This window comes from Eucyclogobius newberryi, unplaced genomic scaffold (genome assembly GCF_026437365.1).
Source record: "Eucyclogobius newberryi isolate DKJ021-1_F unplaced genomic scaffold, fEucNew1.0.hap1 SCAF_5, whole genome shotgun sequence".
Classification (NCBI taxonomy): Eukaryota; Metazoa; Chordata; class Actinopteri; order Gobiiformes; family Gobiidae; genus Eucyclogobius; species Eucyclogobius newberryi.
Genome location: NW_027316167.1, coordinates 2,484,998 through 2,505,379, shown reverse-complemented (window position 1 = coordinate 2,505,379; position 20,382 = coordinate 2,484,998). Strand labels below are relative to the sequence as shown.

General features: G+C 48.2%; 2 protein-coding genes across 2 annotated transcripts in view; both read left to right on the top strand.

Moving 5' to 3' along the window:
* The first annotated feature begins 526 nt into the window (after positions 1-526).
* Positions 527-5,015, top strand: LOC140381311 (homeobox protein DBX1-B-like). Its single transcript, XM_072465345.1, is given in 5 exon segments — positions 527-751; positions 979-1,096; positions 1,240-1,309; positions 2,581-2,783; positions 4,761-5,015. Coding segments are annotated over 5 exon segments (870 nt in total). The 5' UTR covers position 527.
* Positions 5,016-13,238: 8,223 nt separating this feature from the next.
* LOC140381553 (neurocan core protein-like) overlaps positions 13,239-20,382 on the top strand; it is a 133,968-nt gene continuing 126,824 nt past the window's right edge. Inside the window, exons 1-2 of the mRNA XM_072465618.1 lie at positions 13,239-13,345; positions 15,375-15,466. Of these exons, the coding sequence (XP_072321719.1) occupies positions 13,255-13,345; positions 15,375-15,466 (183 nt within the window). The 5' untranslated portion in view covers positions 13,239-13,254. The remainder of the gene's footprint in view (positions 13,346-15,374; positions 15,467-20,382) is intronic.

The window sequence follows — 20,382 nt, the reverse complement described above, 5'->3', positions numbered from 1 at the left end:
GCCTGCGCCAAACTTTGTACTGTTCAAGGGCCCAAAGAGGGGCCCCGGCCTGTGGAAGTGTCTGAGCGCGGCCACCGGTCTGAGGGGCCCGGGGCCGCGGTCTGAGGGGCCCGGGGCCGCGGTCTGAGGGGCCCGGGGCCGCGGTTTGAGGGGCCCGGGGCCGCTCTGTAGAAACATAAGTTCCTTCCTTCATATCACTTTAATGACCCGCACAATGAGGCCGTGAACCGCGCACACGCGCGCACACGCACGCACAAGCACGACTCTCAAGCACGCGCACGCTCCCAGTGGGCGGGGCTGATCCCTAAAGTCCGTGTGCAGGAGCCAATCCGCGGCGGCGCACGCGGGCACTTTGTTGTGGCCTTTGTTGTGCGCGTGAGGGGGCCCGGGGCCCGCGCTATAAAAGCTCAGCGCGCGGACGCGGAGCCACAGATCCACTCGCTCCCGCTTCGCTCCCGCTTCGCTCTCGCTTCGCTCTCGCTTCGCTCTCAGTGGATTTGACGCGCGCGCCTGACGCACACGGGGCCATGATGATCCCCAGTGTTCTGGCCCCCGCGGCTCTCTATCCGGGACTGTACGGGCCCTCCGCGGGCGCGATGCCGCAGCTGCCGCACGCGTTTCCGCCGCAGAGGAGTTTCCTGGTGGAGGACCTGTTGCGCATCGGCCGCGCCGCGCCCGCGTTCGCTCCGCGCTCCGCGCCCGCGCCGCATTGCGCCGCGTCACAGCGTCATCCAGAGTGAGTCACTTTAATGTCACTTTTATCTTCATACTGTGTCGTGTCACTGCGCATGCGTCAGTGGCTCTAAACTCTAAACTAGCTCTAAATGTGATGAGGGTCACGTGACAGTTTGCTGCATGTCCTTCTCCTCTCTCCTCTCTAATAAAGCCAAAGGAACAAAACATCTGTCACTTTTTTTCTTGAATTTCAAACACAAATATTTCCTGCTCATTTTTCACTTTCACATTTGTTTCTTTTAGAGCTGAAAAAACGTCACTTTCCGGAAGTAAAGACCCAACTTTCCTCAAGTTTGGAGTCAGAGCCATTCTCGCCCCGTCTCCTAAAGCAGGTGCGTCCTCTCCTCTAGTCCCTGTCCCGGTCCCTGTCCCTGTCCCTGGTCCTGGTCCTGGTCCAGGTCCAGGTCCAGGTCCAGGTCCAGGTCCAGGTCCAGGTCCAGGTCCCTGTCCCTGTCCCTGTCCCTGTCCTGACCTCTCTGTGTCTTCACAGTTTTTCCGTTGGAGCTGCACAAGTCGTTCCCGGTGCCGTGTTTCGATGGAGCTCTGCCGTTCTTCAGAGCTCCATATCTGCCTGGTGAGAACACCTCCTCCTCTCCTCCTCTCTCCTCCTCCTCCTCTCTCCTCCTCTCTCCTCTCTCCTCCTCTCCTCCTCTCTCCTCCTCCTCCTCTCCTCCTCCTCTCCTCCTCCTCTCCTCCTCTCTCCTCCTCCTCCTCTCCTCCTCCTCTCCTCCTCCTCTCTCCTCCTCCTCCTCTCCTCCTCCTCTCCTCCTCCTCTCCTCCTCTCTCCTCCTCCTCCTCTCCTCCTCCTCTCCTCCTCTCTCCTCCTCCTCTCTCCTCCTCCTCCTCTCCTCCTCCTCTCCTCCTCCTCTCCTCCTCCTCTCCTCCTCCTCTCCTCCTCTCTCCTCCTCTCGCTCTTACAGGCTGAGTTCATTACTTCACAGTTTCTTTTCACGCTGCGTTAACTTCAGTTGTGAGTCGCTCAAAGACTCACAACTGTTTTACATCCCAAAGCCGCACGAGACGTGCTAATTACTCCAGAAGCACAGGACTAAACCAGGACTAAACCAGGACTAAACCAGGACTAAAGCAGGACTAAACCAGGACTAAAGCAGGACTAAACCAGGACTAAAGCAGGACTAAAGCAGGACTAAACCAGGTCTAAACCAGGTCTAAACCAGGTCTAAACCAGGACTAAACCAGGACTAAACCAGGTCTAAACCAGGTCTAAACCAGGACTAAACCAGGTCTAAACCAGGACTAAACCAGGACTAAACCAGGACTAAAGCAGGACTAAACCAGGACTAAAGCAGGACTAAAGCAGGACTAAACCAGGACTAAAGCAGGACTAAACCAGGTCTAAACCAGGTCTAAACCAGGTCTAAACCAGGACTAAACCAGGACTAAACCAGGTCTAAACCAGGTCTAAACCAGGTCTAAACCAGGTCTAAACCAGGACTAAACCAGGTCTAAACCAGGACTAAACCAGGTCTAAACCAGGACTAAACCAGGACTAAACCAGAACTAAACCAGGTCTAAACCAGGACTAAACCAGGACTAAACCAGGTCTAAACCAGGTCTAAACCAGGTCTAAACCAGGACTAAACCAGGTCTAAACCAGGTCTAAACCAGGTCTAAACCAGGACTAAACCAGGTCTAAACCAGGTCTAAACCAGGTCTAAACCAGGACTAAACCAGGTCTAAACCAGGACTAAACCAGGTCTAAACCAGGACTAAAGCAGGACTAAACCAGGACTAAAGCAGGACTAAACCAGGTCTAAACCAGGTCTAAACCAGGTCTAAACCAGGTGCTGGTTGAGCCCTCTCTGACGTGCTTCTGCTCCACAGCGGTGTCTCCCGTGGTGCCCATGCCCGGGACCTTCTCGTGGCCCCTCCTCTCCAGAGGAAAGCCCCGCAGAGGGATGCTCCGCCGCGCCGTCTTCTCCGACGTCCAGCGAAAGGCTCTGGAGAAGATGTTCCAGAAGCAGAAGTACATCAGCAAACCTGACCGCAAGAAGCTCGCCGCCAAACTGGGGCTGAAGGACTCGCAGGTAATGGGCGGGGCAAGGGGGCGGGGCACAGGATTCTGGATTTCTGATTGAGTTTGTGACTGAACCAGACGTGAGTGAAACTGGCCTTGAGAGTGATAAATGAGGCTTAGAACCTCGTCTGCTTCTGTCAGACTCTTGTGCAGATTGTGTGGGAGGAGCATGTCCCTGTGGGAGGAGTGTGTCTCTGTGGGAGGAGCGTGTCCCTGTGGGAGGAGCATGTCCCTGTGGGAGGAGCGTGTCCCTGTGGGAGGAGCGTGTCCCTGTGGGAGGAGCGTGTCCCTGTGGGAGGAGCGTGTCCCTGTGGGAGGAGCATGTCCCTGTGGGAGGAGCGTGTCCCTGTGGGAGGAGCATGTCCCTGTGGGAGGAGCGTGTCTCTGTAGGAGGAGCGTGTCCCTGTGGGAGGATCATGTCTCTGTGGGAGGAGCGTGTCCTTGTGGGAGGAGCGTGTCCCTGTGGGAGGAGCATGTCCCTGTGGGAGGAGCGTGTCTCTGTAGGAGGAGCGTGTCCCTGTGGGAGGAGCATGTCTGTGGGAGATGCGTGTCCCTTTGGGAGGAGCATGTCCCTGTGGGAGGAGCGTGTCCCTGTGGGAGGAGTGTGTCTCTGTGGGAGGAGCGTGTCTCTGTGGGAGGAGCGTGTCTCTGTGGGAGGAGCATGTCTCTGTGGGAGGAGCATGTGTCTGTGAGAGGAGCGTGTCCCTGTGGGAGGAGCGTGTCTCTGTAGGAGGAGCGTGTCCCTGTGGGAGGAGCATGTCCCTGTGGGAGGAGCGTGTCCCTGTGGGAGGAGCGTGTCTCTGTGGGAGGAGCGTGTCTCTGTGGGAGGAGCATGTCTCTGTGGGAGGAGCATGTGTCTGTGAGAGGAGCGTGTCCCTGTGGGAGGAGCGTGTCTCTGTAGGAGGAGCGTGTCCCTGTGGGAGGAGCATGTCTCAGTGGGAGGAGTGTGTCTCTGTGGGAGGAGCGTGTCCCTGTGGGAGGAGCGTGTCCCTGTGGGAGGAGCATGTCCCTGTGGGAGGAGCGTGTCCCTGTGGGAGGAGCATGTCCCTGTGGGAGGAGCATGTCTCTGTGGGAGGAGCGTGTCCTTGTGGGAGGAGCGTGTCTCTGTAGGAGGAGCGTGTCCCTGTGGGAGGAGCATGTCTGTGGGAGGAGCATGTGTCTGTGAGAGGAGCGTGTCCCTGTGGGAGGAGCATGTCCCTGTGGGAGGAGCATGTCCCTGTGGGAGGAGCGTGTCCCTGTGGGAGGAGCGTGTCCCTGTGGGAGGAGCATGTCTCTGTGGGAGGAGCGTGTCCTTGTGGGAGGAGCGTGTCTCTGTAGGAGGAGCGTGTCCCTGTGGGAGGAGCGTGTCTCTGTAGGAGGAGCATGTCCCTGTGGGAGGAGCGTGTCTCTGTGGGAGGAGCATGTCTCTGTGGGAGGAGCGTGTCCTTGTGGGAGGAGCGTGTCTCTGTAGGAGGAGCGTGTCCCTGTGGGAGGAGCGTGTCTCTGTGGGAGGAGCGTGTCCCTGTGGGAGGAGCATGTCTCTGTGGGAGGAGCATGTGTCTGTGAGAGGAGCGTGTCCCTGTGGGAGGAGCGTGTCTCAGTGGGAGGAGTGTGTCTCTGTGGGAGGAGCCTGTCTCTGTGAAAGACGCCGCTGTCAGACACACCAGCGGGTCTTTGGCGACATCTGGTGGAGAAAGTATAGAGTACAGTTCCACAAAGGCCTGGTCCCTTGAAGCACATGACCCTAAGGCTTCTGATGACGTCATATTCTCAAATAGAGGCGGGGCTTATGTAACTATGGGAGATTTAGTGCTTTAGTTAATGTTTGTCATCATTAGTTTGGTTTTGGCTCCACAAACGAATCTCTTAAAGTCCTTTTCTCTGACACAGTCTGGTGGAGCCATGAACCTGACCTCTGACCTCTGACCTCTGACAGTTCACCTGAGCATTCTGACCCATGTGATCAGAGTGAAACGTCTCTAACATCTCTGGCTCTGGTGTCGTTCAGGTGAAGATCTGGTTCCAGAATCGCCGGATGAAGTGGAGGAACTCGAAAGAGCGCGAGCTCCTGTCGGCGGGCGGCTGCCGCCAGCAAACGCTGCCCACCAAGTCCAACCCTCACCCCGACCTGAGCGACGTGCACGCCTCCCAGGACCACCACCACCACTTCCTGGAGAATCACATGACGCTGGCGAGCTCCTCCCCGTCGGCCTCGTCCAAACACTCAGACTCAGAGTCGGACGACGAGATCACGGTTTCGTAACAGGACGTTCTTTTGGAGAACGCCTCCGGGACCTTTTCCTCACGCACTGAATATTTCAATCGTTTTCTCAAATCCGACCCATTTTATGTCCAAAAAGAACCAATTGAAACTCCGTAAATTGTTTCCGAGTGTCTAATATATATCGGGCGACGGGTGAACAAGAGAGGGGACCAAGCACAACCCTGCCTCACCCCTCGCTCCAAAGTCAGGTTCATTTTCATTCTTGATGTTGTTTTTCTCATCGCATCAGATATTTCACTGGTTTGATCAAATCTGACCAAAAAGAATCAAATTAGAGCAGTTTGTCTTCAGAGCTTCATTAGAGCTTCATTAGAGCTTCTTCAGAGCTTCATTAGAGCTTCATTAGAGCTTCTTCAGAGCTTCTTCACAGCTTCATTAGAGCTTCTTCAGAGCTTCTTCAGAGCTTCATTAGAGCTTCATTAGAGCTTCTTCAGAGCTTCTTCAGAGCTTCTTCAGAGCTTCATTAGAGCTTCTTCAGAGCTTCTTCAGAGCTTCTTCAGAGCTTCACTAGAGCTTCATTAGAGCTTCTTCAGAGCTTCATTAGAGCTTCATTAGAGCTTCTTCAGAGCTTCTTCAGAGCTTCTTCAGAGCTTCATTAGAGCTTCATTAGAGCTTCTTCAGAGCTTCTTCACAGCTTCATTAGAGCTTCTTCAGAGCTTCTTCAGAGCTTCATTAGAGCTTCTTCAGAGCTTCTTCAGAGCTTCTTCAGAGCTTCTTCAGAGCTTCATTAGAGCTTCATTAGAGCTTCTTCAGAGCTTCATTAGAGCTTCTTCAGAGCTTCATTAGAGCTTCTTCAGAGCTTCTTCAGAGCTTCTTCAGAGCTTCTTCACAGCTTCATTAGAGCTTCTTCAGAGCTTCTTCAGAGCTTCATTAGAGCTTCATTAGAGCTTCTTCAGAGCTTCATTAGAACTTCATTAGAGCTTCTTCAGAGCTTCATTAGAGCTTCTTCAGAGCTTCTTCAGAGCTTCTTCAGAGCTTCTTCACAGCTTCATTAGAGCTTCTTCAGAGCTTCTTCAGAGCTTCATTAGAGCTTCTTCAGAGCTTCTTCAGAGCTTCATTAGAGCTTCTTCAGAGCTTCTTCAGAGCTTCATTAGAGCTTCTTCAGAGCTTCATCAGAGCTTCATTAGAGCTTCTTCAGAGCTTCTTCACAGCTTCATTAGAGCTTCTTCAGAGCTTCTTCAGAGCTTCATTAGAGCTTCTTCAGAGCTTCTTCAGAGCTTCTTCAGAGCTTCATTAGAGCTTCTTCAGAGCTTCATTAGAGCTTCTTCAGAGCTTCATTAGAGCTTCATTAGAGCTTCTTCAGAGCTTCTTCACAGCTTCATTAGAGCTTCTTCAGAGCTTCATTAGAGCTTCTTCAGAGCTTCTTCAGAGCTTCATTAGAGCTTCTTCAGAGCTTCTTCAGAGCTTCTTCAGAGCTTCATTAGAGCTTCATTAGAGCTTCTTCAGAGCTTCATTAGAGCTTCTTCAGAGCTTCATTAGAGCTTCTTCAGAGCTTCATTAGAGCTTCTTCAGAGCTTCTGCAGAGCTTCATTAGAGCTTCTTCAGAGCTTCATTAGAGCTTCTTCAGAGCTTCTTCAGAGCTTCTCCAGAGCTTCTTCAGAGCTTCTTCAGAGCTTCATTAGAGCTTCTTCAGAGCTTCATTAGAGCTTCTTCAGAGCTTCATTAGAGCTTCTTCAGAGCTTCTTCAGAGCTTCTTCTGAGCTTCTTCAGAGCTTCTTCAGAGCTTCTTCAGAGCTTCTTCAGAGCTTCATCAGAGCTTCTTCAGAGCTTCTTCAGAGCTTCTTCAGAGCTTCTTCAGAGCTTCATCAGAGCTTCATTAGAGCTTCATTAGAGCTTCATCAGAGCTTCATCAGAGCTTCTTCAGAGCTTCATCAGAGCTTCTTCAGAGCTTCTTCAGAGCTTCATTAGAGCTTCATTAGAGCTTCTTCAGAGCTTCTTCAGAGCTTCTTCAGAGCTTCATTAGAGCTTCTTCAGAGCTTCTTCAGAGCTTCTTCAGAGCTTCTTCAGAGCTTCATTAGAGCTTCTTCAGAGCTTCATTAGAGCTTCTTCAGAGCTTCTTCAGAGCTTCTTCAGAGCTTCTTCAGAGCTTCATTAGAGCTTCTTCAGAGCTTCTTCAGAGCTTCTTCAGAACTTCATTAGAGCTTCTTCAGAGCTTCTTCAGAGCTTCTTCAGAGCTTCTTCAGAGCTTCTTCAGAGCTTCTTCAGAGCTTCTTCAGAACTTCATTAGAGCTTCTTCAGAGCTTCTTCAGAGCTTCTTCAGAGCTTCTTCAGAGCTTCTTCAGAGCTTCTTCAGAGCTTCATTAGAGCTTCTTCAGAGCTTCATCAGAGCTTCATTCACGTTCACACTTTAGCCTGAAACAACTCGAATCATCTCATTAGATTCAGATTCTGAACTTTCCTTCTTTGCGTTTGGAAGGTCAGAGGTCATCAGGGTCAAACAGCTGCAGGATGGTTTTGTCAGGAGTCGTCTTCGTCCTCAGCACTAACTTCCTTTTATTTGAAAGTCGGCTCCGCTCAAAGCTCCAAGTGGCAGAAAATGTGAAAAACTTTCATATTTTCACTTCTATTTTGGTAAAAAATGAGCTTCAAGACTTGAAGCTGGTCCTGGTCCTGGTCCTGGTCCTGGTCCAGGTCCAGGTCCAGGTCCTGGTCCTGGTCCTGGTCCTGGTCCTGGTCCAGGTCCAGGTCCTGGTCCTGGTCCTGGTCCTGGTCCTGGTCCTGGTCCTGGTTTGCTGTTTGCACAGCTCGTGTTGTTGATTCCAGGAGGATTTGGTAAACGTCGTATGGAAGTTTTAAGCCAAGATTTACGTTGAACAATAGAGTCATTTATTGAAGATGAAAATGTAGCTATTTCTTTAATAATTTATATTTGTCCTGTAAATATGTTTATTTCACTTTTGTACAAATGTCAAATAAAACTAAGCAATTTCAAACCTTCTCATGAGTTTGTCCCGGATTTCACTTTTCACATCCGCAACTCTTCAAACGAACACAAGAGGGCGCCAAGTCCAAACCCCACACGTCACTGTCAGAACAAAGGACACGAACCAAGAACCAGAGCAGATCCTCATCCACACGTATCCACTGACCATCACTGACCATCACTGACCATCACTGACCATCACTGACCATCACTGACCATCACTGACCATCGCTGTACAGGAACCTCAGGCACCACATGACTCTCAGTATAAGACCTGTACAGGAACCCCCGGCACCACATGACTCTCAGTATAAGACCTGTACAGGAACCCCCGGCACCACATGACTCTCAGTATAAGACCTGTACAGGAACCTCAGGCACCACATGACTCTCAGAATAAGACCTGTACAGGAACCCCCGGCACCACATGACTCTCAGAATAAGACCTGTACAGGAACCCCCGGCACCACATGACTCTCAGAATAAGACCTGTACAGGAACCTCAGGCACCACATGACTCTCAGTATAAGATCTGTACAGGAACCTCAGGCACCACATTACTCTCAGTATAAGACCTGTACAGGAACCTCAGGCACCACATGACTCTCAGTATAAGATCTGTACAGGAACCTCAGGCACCACATGACTCTCAGTATAAGACCTGTACAGGAACCCCCGGCACCACATGACTCTCAGTATAAGACCTGTACAGGAACCTCAGGCACCACATTACTCTCAGTATAAGACCTGTACAGGAACCCCCGGCACCACATGACTCTCAGTATAAGACCTGTACAGGAACCCCCGGCACCACATGACTCTCAGTATAAGACCTGTACAGGAACCTCCGGCACCACATGACTCTCAGTATAAGACCTGTACAGGAACCTCCGGCACCACATGACTCTCAGTATAAGACCTGTACAGGAACCCCCGGCACCACATGACTCTCAGTATAAGACCTGTACAGGAACCCCCGGCACCACATGACTCTCAGTATAAGACCTGTACAGGAACCCCCGGCACCACATTACTCTCAGTATAAGACCTGTACAGGAACCCCCGGCACCACATGACTCTCAGTATAAGACCTGTACAGGAACCCCCGGCACCACATTACTCTCAGTATAAGACCTGTACAGGAACCCCCGGCACCACATGACTCTCAGTATAAGACCTGTACAGGAACCCCCGGCACCACATGACTCTCAGTATAAGACCTGTACAGGAACCCCCGGCACCACATGACTTGGCTCAGTGGTTCTCAGTAGGACCATTGAGCTTCAGAGTCTCAAACAGAAACAAGTACAGAAAATGTCCCAATATGGTGTAAAGTATTTTTAGAAATACCAGCTGGCCAGGTCCCATTTAATTTAATTTATGTATATATTTAAAAATGGTTAAGTTACAGAAAATTATATTTTTAATTGAATGATTTAATTTGTATTTATGACTCAGGGAGAAGTACACGAGTAAAAGGGAGGGAAACCCCCCCGGCTCCTCCCACTCCAGCACAGACGCCCCGGCTCCTCCCACTCCAGCACAGGCGCTCCTGGCTCCTCCCACTCCAGCACAGGCGCTCCTGGCTCCTCCCACTCCAGCACAGGCGCTCCTGGCTCCTCCCACTCCAGCACAGGCGCTCCTGGCTCCTCCCACTCCAGCACAGACGCCCCGGCTCCTCCCACTCCAGCACAGACGCCCCGGCTCCTCCCACTCCAGCACAGGCGCCCCGGCTCCTCCCACTCCAGCACAGACGCCCCGGCTCCTCCCACTCCAGCACAGGCGCTCCTGGCTCCTCCCACTCCAGCACAGACGCCCCGGCTCCTCCCACTCCAGCACAGACGCCCCGGCTCCTCCCACTCCAGCACAGGCGCCCCGGCTCCTCCCACTCCAGCACAGACGCCCCGGCTCCTCCCACTCCAGCACAGGCGCTCCTGGCTCCTCCCACTCCAGCACAGACGCCCCGGCTCCTCCCACTCCAGCACAGACGCCCCGGCTCCTCCCACTCCAGCACAGGCGCTCCTGGCTCCTCCCACTCCAGCACAGGCGCTCCTGGCTCCTCCCACTCCAGCACAGGCGCTCCTGGCTCCTCCCACTCCAGCACAGACGCCCCGGCTCCTCCCACTCCAGCACAGACGCCCCGGCTCCTCCCACTCCAGCACAGACGCCCCGGCTCCTCCCACTCCAGCACAGACGCCCCGGCTCCTCCCACTCCAGCACAGACGCCCCGGCTCCTCCCACTCCAGCACAGACGCCCCGGCTCCTCCCACTCCAGCACAGACGCCCCGGCTCCTCCCACTCCAGCACAGACGCCCCGGCTCCTCCCACTCCAGCACAGACGCCCCGGCTCCTCCCACTCCAGCACAGACGCCCCGGCTCCTCCCACTCCAGCACAGGCGCCCCGGCTCCTCCCACTCCAGCACAGACGCCCCGGCTCCTCCCACTCCAGCACAGGCGCTCCTGGCTCCTCCCACTCCAGCACAGACGCCCCGGCTCCTCCCACTCCAGCACAGACGCCCCGGCTCCTCCCACTCCAGCACAGACGCCCCGGCTCCTCCCACTCCAGCACAGACGCCCCGGCTCCTCCCACTCCAGCACAGATGCCAAAGCTCCGGCTCAAACTGCGGCTCGGATCGACCCAGTGACTCTGGCTCTGCAGGAGAAAAGTGAGAAGATCACAAAGACTGTGGACACAAAGACCGTGGACACAAAGACAGAAGTGGCTCTGATGGACGAACTGTGGAGTCACAGCGACCCAAGAGCAAATCACAGTCTCTACAAGACAAAGGGGCAGATTTGACCAAAAGGTGCAGTCAGTGTTTAGACCCATGAACTCGACACTGAAGGTAGAAGACCCGGATCCCTGAATATCTCAAATAAACAACAAACGATTATAAAGCTTGACCGTGCACATCGCTCTCTGGCCCCAAACCAGCCCAGAACCAGCGTCCAAGACCCATTATACTGAAGATCCACAGCTTCAGTGAGAAACAGCTGCGTCCAGACGTCTCACGCGAGACGACCAGGATCAAACAGACCCCAAGTGTGTTTCTTCAAAGACTCAGAGCACTCAAGAAACAAAAGCTTTTGACCCAGTGACGTCCGACCAGAGAGAGAAGAACGAGGAACATGCTGAGGATCCACCAGAAGGAAATGTAAAGATTCACTTTAGCAGAAGAAGCTTTGGTATTTCACACAGGATCATTTTCGTCATTTCAATGAAAGGTCCTTGACTGTTGTGAAGACATGTGGGCGTGTGCCAATGTGGGCGTGTGCCCAATGTGGGCGTGTGCCCAATGTGGGCGTGTGCCAATGTGGGCGTGTGCCCAATGTGGGCGTGTGCCAATGTGGGCCAGTGTGGTCCAACTTTAGTTTGCGAAGTGAAAATGTTTTATCAAATGTACCAGAGGGACTTTTATGTCCTCCACCCTCTGATCTCTTTTTGGATCAGTCTGTGGGTTCTTTGCACTTTTTTGGCACGAGCCATTTTGTTTGTTTTGTTGTTGTGCTTCCTGTTGCACAACAACACAACACACAAACACGGGAAGCACAACAACACAACAGAACAACCAAAATGCAAAAAAAAAGCGCTCACAGACTGATCCAAATAGTGATCAGAAGGTAAGAAAGGGCTTAAAACTTTTTCACTTTTTGTTTTGTTTGTATTTTTCCTTCGCGTTGATCCTCAGATAAAATCCACTTTCTTCTCTCCGGGGTCAGATTGAACACGTTTCTTGACCACTCGCACACACAGTCTTTGACGTCACCGTCTCACCTGAATTCAGAACTAACACTCCTGCCATGGAAACAGTACGTGGAGCATTACAGCCTCGACAAAGTATCACACCTGAATATATGAAATACTGCGTCTGAAGTGTTTGAGTGTCACATGATCCTTAGACTCATGAAGGGTTAATCAGACTTTAGAAAATGAATTTAAACTTAAACATTGATACAACGAATCACACGAGGATTCTGGTCCAGATTCTGGTCCAGATTCTGGTCCAGATTCAGGTCCAGATTCAGGTCCAGATTCAGGGCGGGACTAAAGCAGGTCATGAGCTCCTCTCTGAGGGGCCCGGTCTGGGACAGGGGCCACTTTTCAGAGTCCGACCTCCAGATCCTGAGCTTCACAGGGACTTAAACAAGACTCACCTGCAGCGCAAGGTAAGACAATTCTGCTTTCAATCTGGACTTGATTAGTCTTTAGTCATGTCTACTTCTTAACTTCTGGTTTGGACCTGGTTTAGACCCGAGTTCTGGTTTAGTTTTGGTTTAGCTTTCCGTTAGTCCTGGTTTAGTTCTGCATCTGCAAATTAGACTCATTTGAAACCAGTTTTAGGCTAAACCTGACTTGGTACTGCTTTGGACCTGGTTCAGACCTGGTTTAGACCTGGTTTAGACCTGGTCCTGGTGTTATTCTTGGGGATGCTGGAGCAGGGCGTTGAATGGAGCAGTGTGAGAGCTGACGTCACTCAGGAAACACCAAGAACAAGAGACCTTTAGTCCTGCTTTAGTCCTGGTTTAGTCCTGGTTTAGTCCTGGTTTAGTCCTGGTTTAGTCCTGGTTTAGTCCTGGTTTAGTCCTGGTTTAGTCCTGCTTTAGTCCTGGTTTAGTCCTGGTTTATTCCTGGTTTAGTCCTGGTTTAGTCCTGGTTTAGTCCTGGTTTAGTCCTGGTTTAGTCCTGGTTTAGTCCTGGTTTATTCCTGGTTTAGTCTTGGTTTAGACCTGGTTTAGACCTGGTTTAGTCCTGCTTTAGTCCTGGTTTAGTCCTGGTTTATTCCTGGTTTAGTCTTGGTTTAGACCTGGTTTAGACCTGGTTTAGTCTTGGTTTAGACCTGGTTTAGTCCTGGTTTAGTCCTGGTTTAGTCCTGGTTTAGTCCTGGTTTAGTCCTGGTTTAGTCCTGCTTTAGTCCTGGTTTAGTCCTGGTTTAGACCTGGTTTAGTCCTGGTTTAGTCCTGGTTTATTCCTGGTTTAGTCTTGGTTTAGACCTGGTTTAGTCCTGGTTTAGTCCTGGTTTAGTCCTGGTTTATTCCTGGTTTAGTCCTGGTTTGTACCTGGTTTAGACCTGGTTTAGTCCTGGTTTAGTCCTGCTTTAGTCCTGGTTTAGTCCTGGTTTAGTCCTGGTTTAGTCCTGCTTTAGTCCTGGTTTAGTCCTGGTTTAGTCCTGCTTTAGTCCTGGTTTGGACCTGGTTTAGTCCTGGTTTGGTCCTGGTTTAGTCCTGGTTTAGTCCTGGTTTAGTCCTGGTTTAGTCCTGGTTTAGTCCTGGTTTAGACCTGTTTGTTCCACAGATATGGATCTCCTCCTCCTTGAGCTGCTCCTGGTCTTGGTTCCGGTTCTGGTTTTGGCTTCGTTCGATTACGTTTACGACGAGAGTTTTGTGGGTGAGAAGTTTGTCCTGTTTAAGGTTCATTTCAAGTGTCAGTGACAAGAGTCAGACACTAAACGTGTGTAAACACATATGTATACACACATGTATATACATGTTTACACACATGTATATACATGTATACACATGTATATACATGTGTGTATATACATGTATATACATGTATATACACACATGTATATAAATGTATATACATGTAAATACATGTTTACACACATGTATATACATGTGTGTATACTGCCCCCTCACCAGTGAACATCCAGGGACGGGACAGGCCACGCCCCCCTCACCAGTGAACATCCAGGGACGGGACAGGCCACGCCCCCCTCACCAGTGAACATCCAGGGACGGGACAGGCCACGCCCCCCTCACCAGTGAACATCCAGGGACGGGACAGGCCACGCCCCCCTCACCAGTGAACATCCAGGGACGGGACAGGCCACGCCCCCCTCACCAGTGAACATCCAGGGACGGGACAGGCCACGCCCCCCTCACCAGTGAACATCCAGGGACGGGACAGGCCACGCCCCCCTCACCAGAGAACATCCAGGGACGGGACAGGCCACGCCCCCCTCACCAGTGAACATCCAGGGACGGGACAGGCCACGCCCCCCTCACCAGAGAACATCCAGGGACGGGACAGGCCACGCCCCCCTCACCAGAGAACATCCAGGGACGGGACAGGCCACGCCCCCCTCACCAGTGAACATCCAGGGACGGGACAGGCCACGCCCCCCTCACCAGAGAACATCCAGGGACGGGACAGGCCACGCCCCCCTCACCAGAGAACATCCAGGGACGGGACAGGCCACGCCCCCCTCACCAGTGAACATCCAGGGACGGGACAGGCCACGCCCCCCTCACCAGAGAACATCCAGGGACGGGACAGGCCACGCCCCCCTCACCAGAGAACATCCAGGGACAGGACAGGCCACGCCCCCCTCACCAGAGAACATCCAGGGACGGGACATTGAGACAGTGACTCATACAAGGACCTGGTGTTTCATCTGAACCACAAACTGGACTCATAACACAGACTGAACAGGACGAGCCAGAGTCGACTCCACCTCCTGAGGAGACTCAGGTCTTTTGGAGTGACAGGGCCGCTCCTGACAGGGCCACTCCTGACAGGGCCACTCCTGACAGGGTCGCTCCTGAAGACCTTCTCCTTCTCTGTGGTGCATCAGCTCCTGTAGGTGTGGTCATCACAGAGAGGGAGAGGAAGAGGCTGGACAGAGTCATCAAGAAGTCCAGCTCCGTCCTGGGCTGTCCTCTGGACTCGGTGCAGGAGGTGGGGGACAGAAGGGTCCTGGCTAGATTCATATCTATGCTGGACCATGAGTGTCGCCCCCTGCAGGACACTCTGTCCCCTGCAGGACTCTCTGTCCCCTGCAGGACTCTCTGTCCCCTCTGGAGAGACGCTTCAGTGAGAGACTGATCCACCCTCGCTGTTGAAGGAGACGTTTCACAGTCTTTCCTTCTGCTGCTGTCAGACTTTATAACAAACACTGTTAGTCCTGAACATGTGCAATACCTGTAAATAAGAGTGTTCTATTTTGTTTTTATACAGTTTACTTACCTGCTAATAGTATTACCTAGTCTTGTGCTAGTTATTTTTACTTTATTTTATTCTATTATCATTATTTTATTATTATTATTATCTGATTTTTTATCTTTATTTTGTATTTTTATTATCTATTTTATTTTATTCCCCCCACCATTCTCTATTAAGACAGGAGGAGTTTTGTTCATAAGAGTTCTATTAAGAGTGTTTTTGAAACTTCCTATAATCTATGATCTGTCTTTTCCTCCTGTTTCTACTGCAGTGCAACAACGAAATTTCCCCATGTGTGACATTAAAGGTTTATCTTATCTTATCTTAACAACTACAGGAGAAAAACAGTTTGTGTGGATTTGCTTTAGTTTGATCTTAGTCAGAAAAACTATTTTAAAGGGTAAAAAGTACAAATACTGCTGTACTACTGCAGCTCTAACACGTAAAACTCACAATACTCTGTCCTCAGACCCCGAAGAGGCTCTGTCCCTGTCCATCCCCCTGCAGCACACACAGCGCCCCCTGCTGGGCTCCTCCATCCTGCTTCCCTGCTCCTTCAAGGTGAGAGACACTGACATTCACCTATTTAGTCCTGGTTTAGACCTGGTTTAGTCCTGGTTTAGTCCTGGTTTAGTCCTGGTTTAGTCCTGGTTTAGACCTGGTTTAGTCCTGGTTTAGTCCTGGTTTAGACCTGGTTTGGACCTGGTTTAGTCCTGGTTTAGACCTGGTTTAGTCCTGGTTTAGTCCTGGTTTAGTCCTGGTTTAGACCTGGTTTAGTCCTGGTTTAGTCCTGGTTTAGACCTGGTTTGGACCTGGTTTAGTCCTGGTTTAGACCTGGTTTAGACCTGGTTTAGTCCTGGTTTATTCCTGGTGTAGTCCTGGTTTAGTCCTGGTTTAGTCCTGGTTTAGACCAGGTTTAGACCTGGTTTAGTCCTGGTGTAGTCCTGGTTTAGTCCTGGTTTAGACCTGGTTTGGACCTGGTTTAGTCCTGGTTTAGACCTGGTTTAGACCTGGTTTAGTCCTGGTTTATTCCTGGTGTAGTCCTGGTTTAGTTCTGGTTTAGTCCTGGTTTAGTCCTGGTTTAGTCCTGGTTTAGTCCTGGTTTAGACCTGGTTTAGACCTGGTTTATTCCTGGTGTAGTCCTGGTTTAGTCCTGGTTTAGTCCTGGTTTAGACCAGGTTTAGACCTGGTTTAGTCCTGGTGTAGTCCTGGTTTAGTCCTGGTGTAGTCCTGGTTTAGACCTGGTGTAGTCCTGGTTTAGACCTGGTTTAGACCTGGTTTAGTCCTGGTTTAGTCCTGGTTTAGTCCTGGTTTAGTCCTGGTTTAGACCTGGTTTAGTCCTGGTGTAGTCCTGGTTTAGACCTGGTTTAGTCCTGGTTTAGACCAGGTTTAGACCTGGTTTAGACCTGGTTTAGTCCTGGTTTAGACCTGGTTTAGACCTGGTTTAGTCCTGGTGTAGTCCTGGTTTAGTCCTGGTTTAGTCCTGGTTTAGTCCTGGTGTAGACCAGGTTTAGACCTGGTTTAGACCTGGTTTAGACCTGGTTTAGTCCTGGTTTAGTCCTGGTTTAGTCCTGGTTTAGTCCTGGTTTAGACCTGGTTTAGTCCTGGTTTAGTCCTGGTTTAGTCCTGGTTTAGTCCTGGTTTAGACCTGGTTTAGACCTGGTTTGATTCACTTCTTTCAGGGGGCGCTTCTGAATACCACAGTTGTCAGTCATTAGTTCAAACACTGTGGTCATATATGGCCCATCCCACTCCGGGCCCCTGGAAAAGGCTCCTAACACTGAGTCCGGGGGCAAAATACGGCCCTTAATTTGTTTTCAATTCAATTTAGTTTTTAACGCACAAAATAGCGGTTTTCCTGTGACATCAGGACATTGGGCCAAATTTATGTGTTATTATCATGTTTATGTGTTATTATCATGTTTATGTGTTATTATCATGTTTATGTGTTATTATCATATTTATGTGTTATTATCCTATTTATGTGTTATTATCATGTTTATGTGTTATTATCATGTTTATGTGTTATTATCATGTTTATGTGTTATTATCATATTTATGTGTTATTATCCTATTTATGTGTTATTATCATGTTTATGTGGTATTATCCTATTTATGTGTTATTATCTTATTTATGTGTTATTATCCTATTTATGTATTATTATCATGTTTATGTGTTATTATCATATTTATGTGTTATTGTCATGTTTATGTGTTAATATCATATTTATGTGTTATTATCATGTTTATGTGGTATTATCCTATTTATGTGTTAATATCATATTTATGTGTTATTATCATGTTTATGTGTTATTATCATATTTATGTGTTATTGTCATGTTTATGTGTTATTATCATGTTTATGTGTTATTATCATATTTATGTGTTATTATCATATTTATGGTTTTATTATCATATTTATGTGTTATTGTCATGTTTATGTGTTATTATCATATTTATGTGTTATTGTCATATTTATGTGTTATTGTCATATTTATGTGTTATTATCATATTTATGTGTTATTGTCATATTTATGTGTTATTGTCATATTTATGTGTTATTATCATATGTATGTGTTATTGTCATATTTATGTGTTATTGTCATGTTTGTGTTATTATCATGTTTATGTGTTATTGTCATATTTGTGTGTTATTGTCATATTTATGTGTTATTGTCATATTTGTGTTATTATCATATTTATGTGTTATTATCATGTTTATGTATTATTATCCTATTTATGTGTTATTATCATGTTTGTGTTATTATCCTATTTGTGTTATTATCATGTTTAGGTGTTATTATCATGTTTATGTGTTATTATCATGTTTATGTGTCATTATCATATTTATGTGTTATTATCATGTTTGTGTTATTATCATATTTATGTGTTATTATCATGTTTATGTGTTATTGTCATATTTATGTGTTATTATCATATTTATGTGTTATTATCATGTTTATGTATTATTATCCTATTTGTGTTATTATCATGTTTGTGTTATTATCCTATTTGTGTTATTATCATGTTTATGTGTTATTATCATGTTTATGTGTTATTATCATGTTTATGTGTCATTATCATATTTATGTGTTATTATCATGTTTGTGTGTTATTATCATGTTTATGTGTTATTATCATATTTGTGTTATTATCATATTTATGTGTTATTATCATGTTTATGTATTATTATCCTATTTATGTGTTATTATCATGTTTATGTGTTATTATCCTATTTATGTGTTATTATCATGTCTATGTGTTATTATCATGTTTATGTGTTATTATCCTATTTATGTGTTATTATCATATTTGTGTTATTATCATGTTTATGTATTATTATCATGTTTATTATTATCATGTTTATGTGTTATTATAGTGTTTGTGTTATTATCATGTTTATGTGTTATTATCATGTTTATGTGTTATTATCATATTTATTTGTTATTATCATGTTTATGTGTTATTATCATATTTATGTGTTATTATCATGTTTATGTGTTAATATCATATTTATGTAGAGAAAAGCTTCAGTTGTAGTCATCTGGACTCAGTTTGAAAAAGTAGACGTTTCGACTCTCATCCAAGACTCATTGTCAATAAAAGAATTTAGATCGAGAACTCCGATATTAATACTGTTCTGTGGTAAGACCCGCCCATTGGGAGGAGCCTTCCTCAAGTAGAAAGAGTTGTTTGTTTCAACAGAAACTCCCCCCTTGTATCTACCGAGCCTATTCAGAATCTTAATGGTCTATTAGAATCCTCTTTGTCTTTGTGAGACCCTGGCTCAACCACCCTGAGGACCTGATTAGCATCTAAATGTCTTTGTCCTGGTCCTCTACCTTTCCAGGGGTTCAGTAACCCATTATAAATAACAGGAAGATTAAACCTTAGCCCTCCATTTCTGTTTAAAGAAGGTCTTTCTTTTTTAACAAAAATAGCTTCCTTGACTCCTCTTTCAAACCATCTTTTCTCCTGCTTAAAACCTTCACCTCACCGTCTTCAAACGAGTGATTAGAGGCTTCAAGGTGGAGATGCACGGCACTCTGAGGTCCTGAACTAGTATTTCTTCTGTGCTGATACAGCCTCTTGTGTAGAGGCTGTTTCGTCTCACCTATGTAACGTTCTTTACAACTTTCTTCACTGCATTGGATCAAATAAAATGTTTATTCGATCCAATGCAGTGAAGAAAGTTGTAAAGAACGTTACATAGGTGAGACGAAACAGCCTCTACACAAGAGGCTTTATCAGCACAGAAGAAATACAAGTTCAGGACCTCAGAGTGCCGTGCATCTCCACCTTGAAGCCTCTAATCACTCGTTTGAAGACGGTGAGGTGAAGGTTTTAAGCAGGAGAAAAGATGGTTTGAAAGAGGAGTCAAGGAAGCTATTTTTGTTAAAAAAGAAAGACCTTCTTTAAACAGAAATGGAGGGCTAAGGTTTAATCTTCCTGTTATTTATAATGGGTTACTGAACCCCTGGAAAGGTAGAGGACCAGGACAAAGACATTTAGATGCTAATCAGGTCCTCAGGGTGGTTGAGCCAGGGTCTCACAAAGACAAAGAGGATTCTAATAGACCATTAAGATTCTGAATAGGCTCGGTAGATACAAGGGGGGAGTTTCTGTTGAAACAAACAACTCTTTCTACTTGAGGAAGGCTCCTCCCAATGGGCGGGTCTTACCACAGAACAGTATTAATATCGGAGTTCTCGATCTAAATTCTTTTATTGACAATGAGTCTTGGATGAGAGTCGAAACGTCTAATTTTTCAAACTGAGTCCAGATGACTACAACTGAAGCTTTTTCTACTATGGAACACGCCTGGACCAATGAGGGATTACACCGACATCATATTTATGTGTTATTATCATGTGTAGAACAAGCAACACCATGAACTGTTTTTGAACATGAGGAGGGACCAAGCACAGCCCTGTCTCATCCCTCTTTTAGAGACAGCGGCTCTGTCACATGACCATTGATTTTAAGTCTTGACAATGGTTAAGAGCCTCTTTAGCTTGTGAGACGGGCCTGTTAGCCTCTTTAGCTTGTGAGACGGGCCTGTTAGCCTCTTTAGCTTGTGAGACGGGCCTGTTAGCCTCATTAGCTTGTGAGACGGGCCTGTTAGCCTCTTTAGCTTGTGAGACGGGCCTGTTAGCCTCATTAGCTTGTGAGACGGGCCTGTTAGCCTCTTTAGCTTGTGAGACGGGCCTGTTAGCCTCATTAGCTTGTGAGACGGGCCTGTTAGCCTCATTAGCTTGTGAGGCGAGCCTGTTAGCCTCATTAGCTTGTGAGACGGGCCTGTTAGCCTCATTAGCTTGTGAGGCGGGCCTGTTAGCCTCATTAGCTTGTGAGGCGGGCCTGTTAGCCTCATTAGCTTGTGAAACGGGCCTGTTAGCCTCATTAGCTTGTGAGACGGGCCTGTTAGCCTCATTAGCTTGTGAGGCGGGCCTGTTAGCCTCATTAGCTTGTGAGGCGGG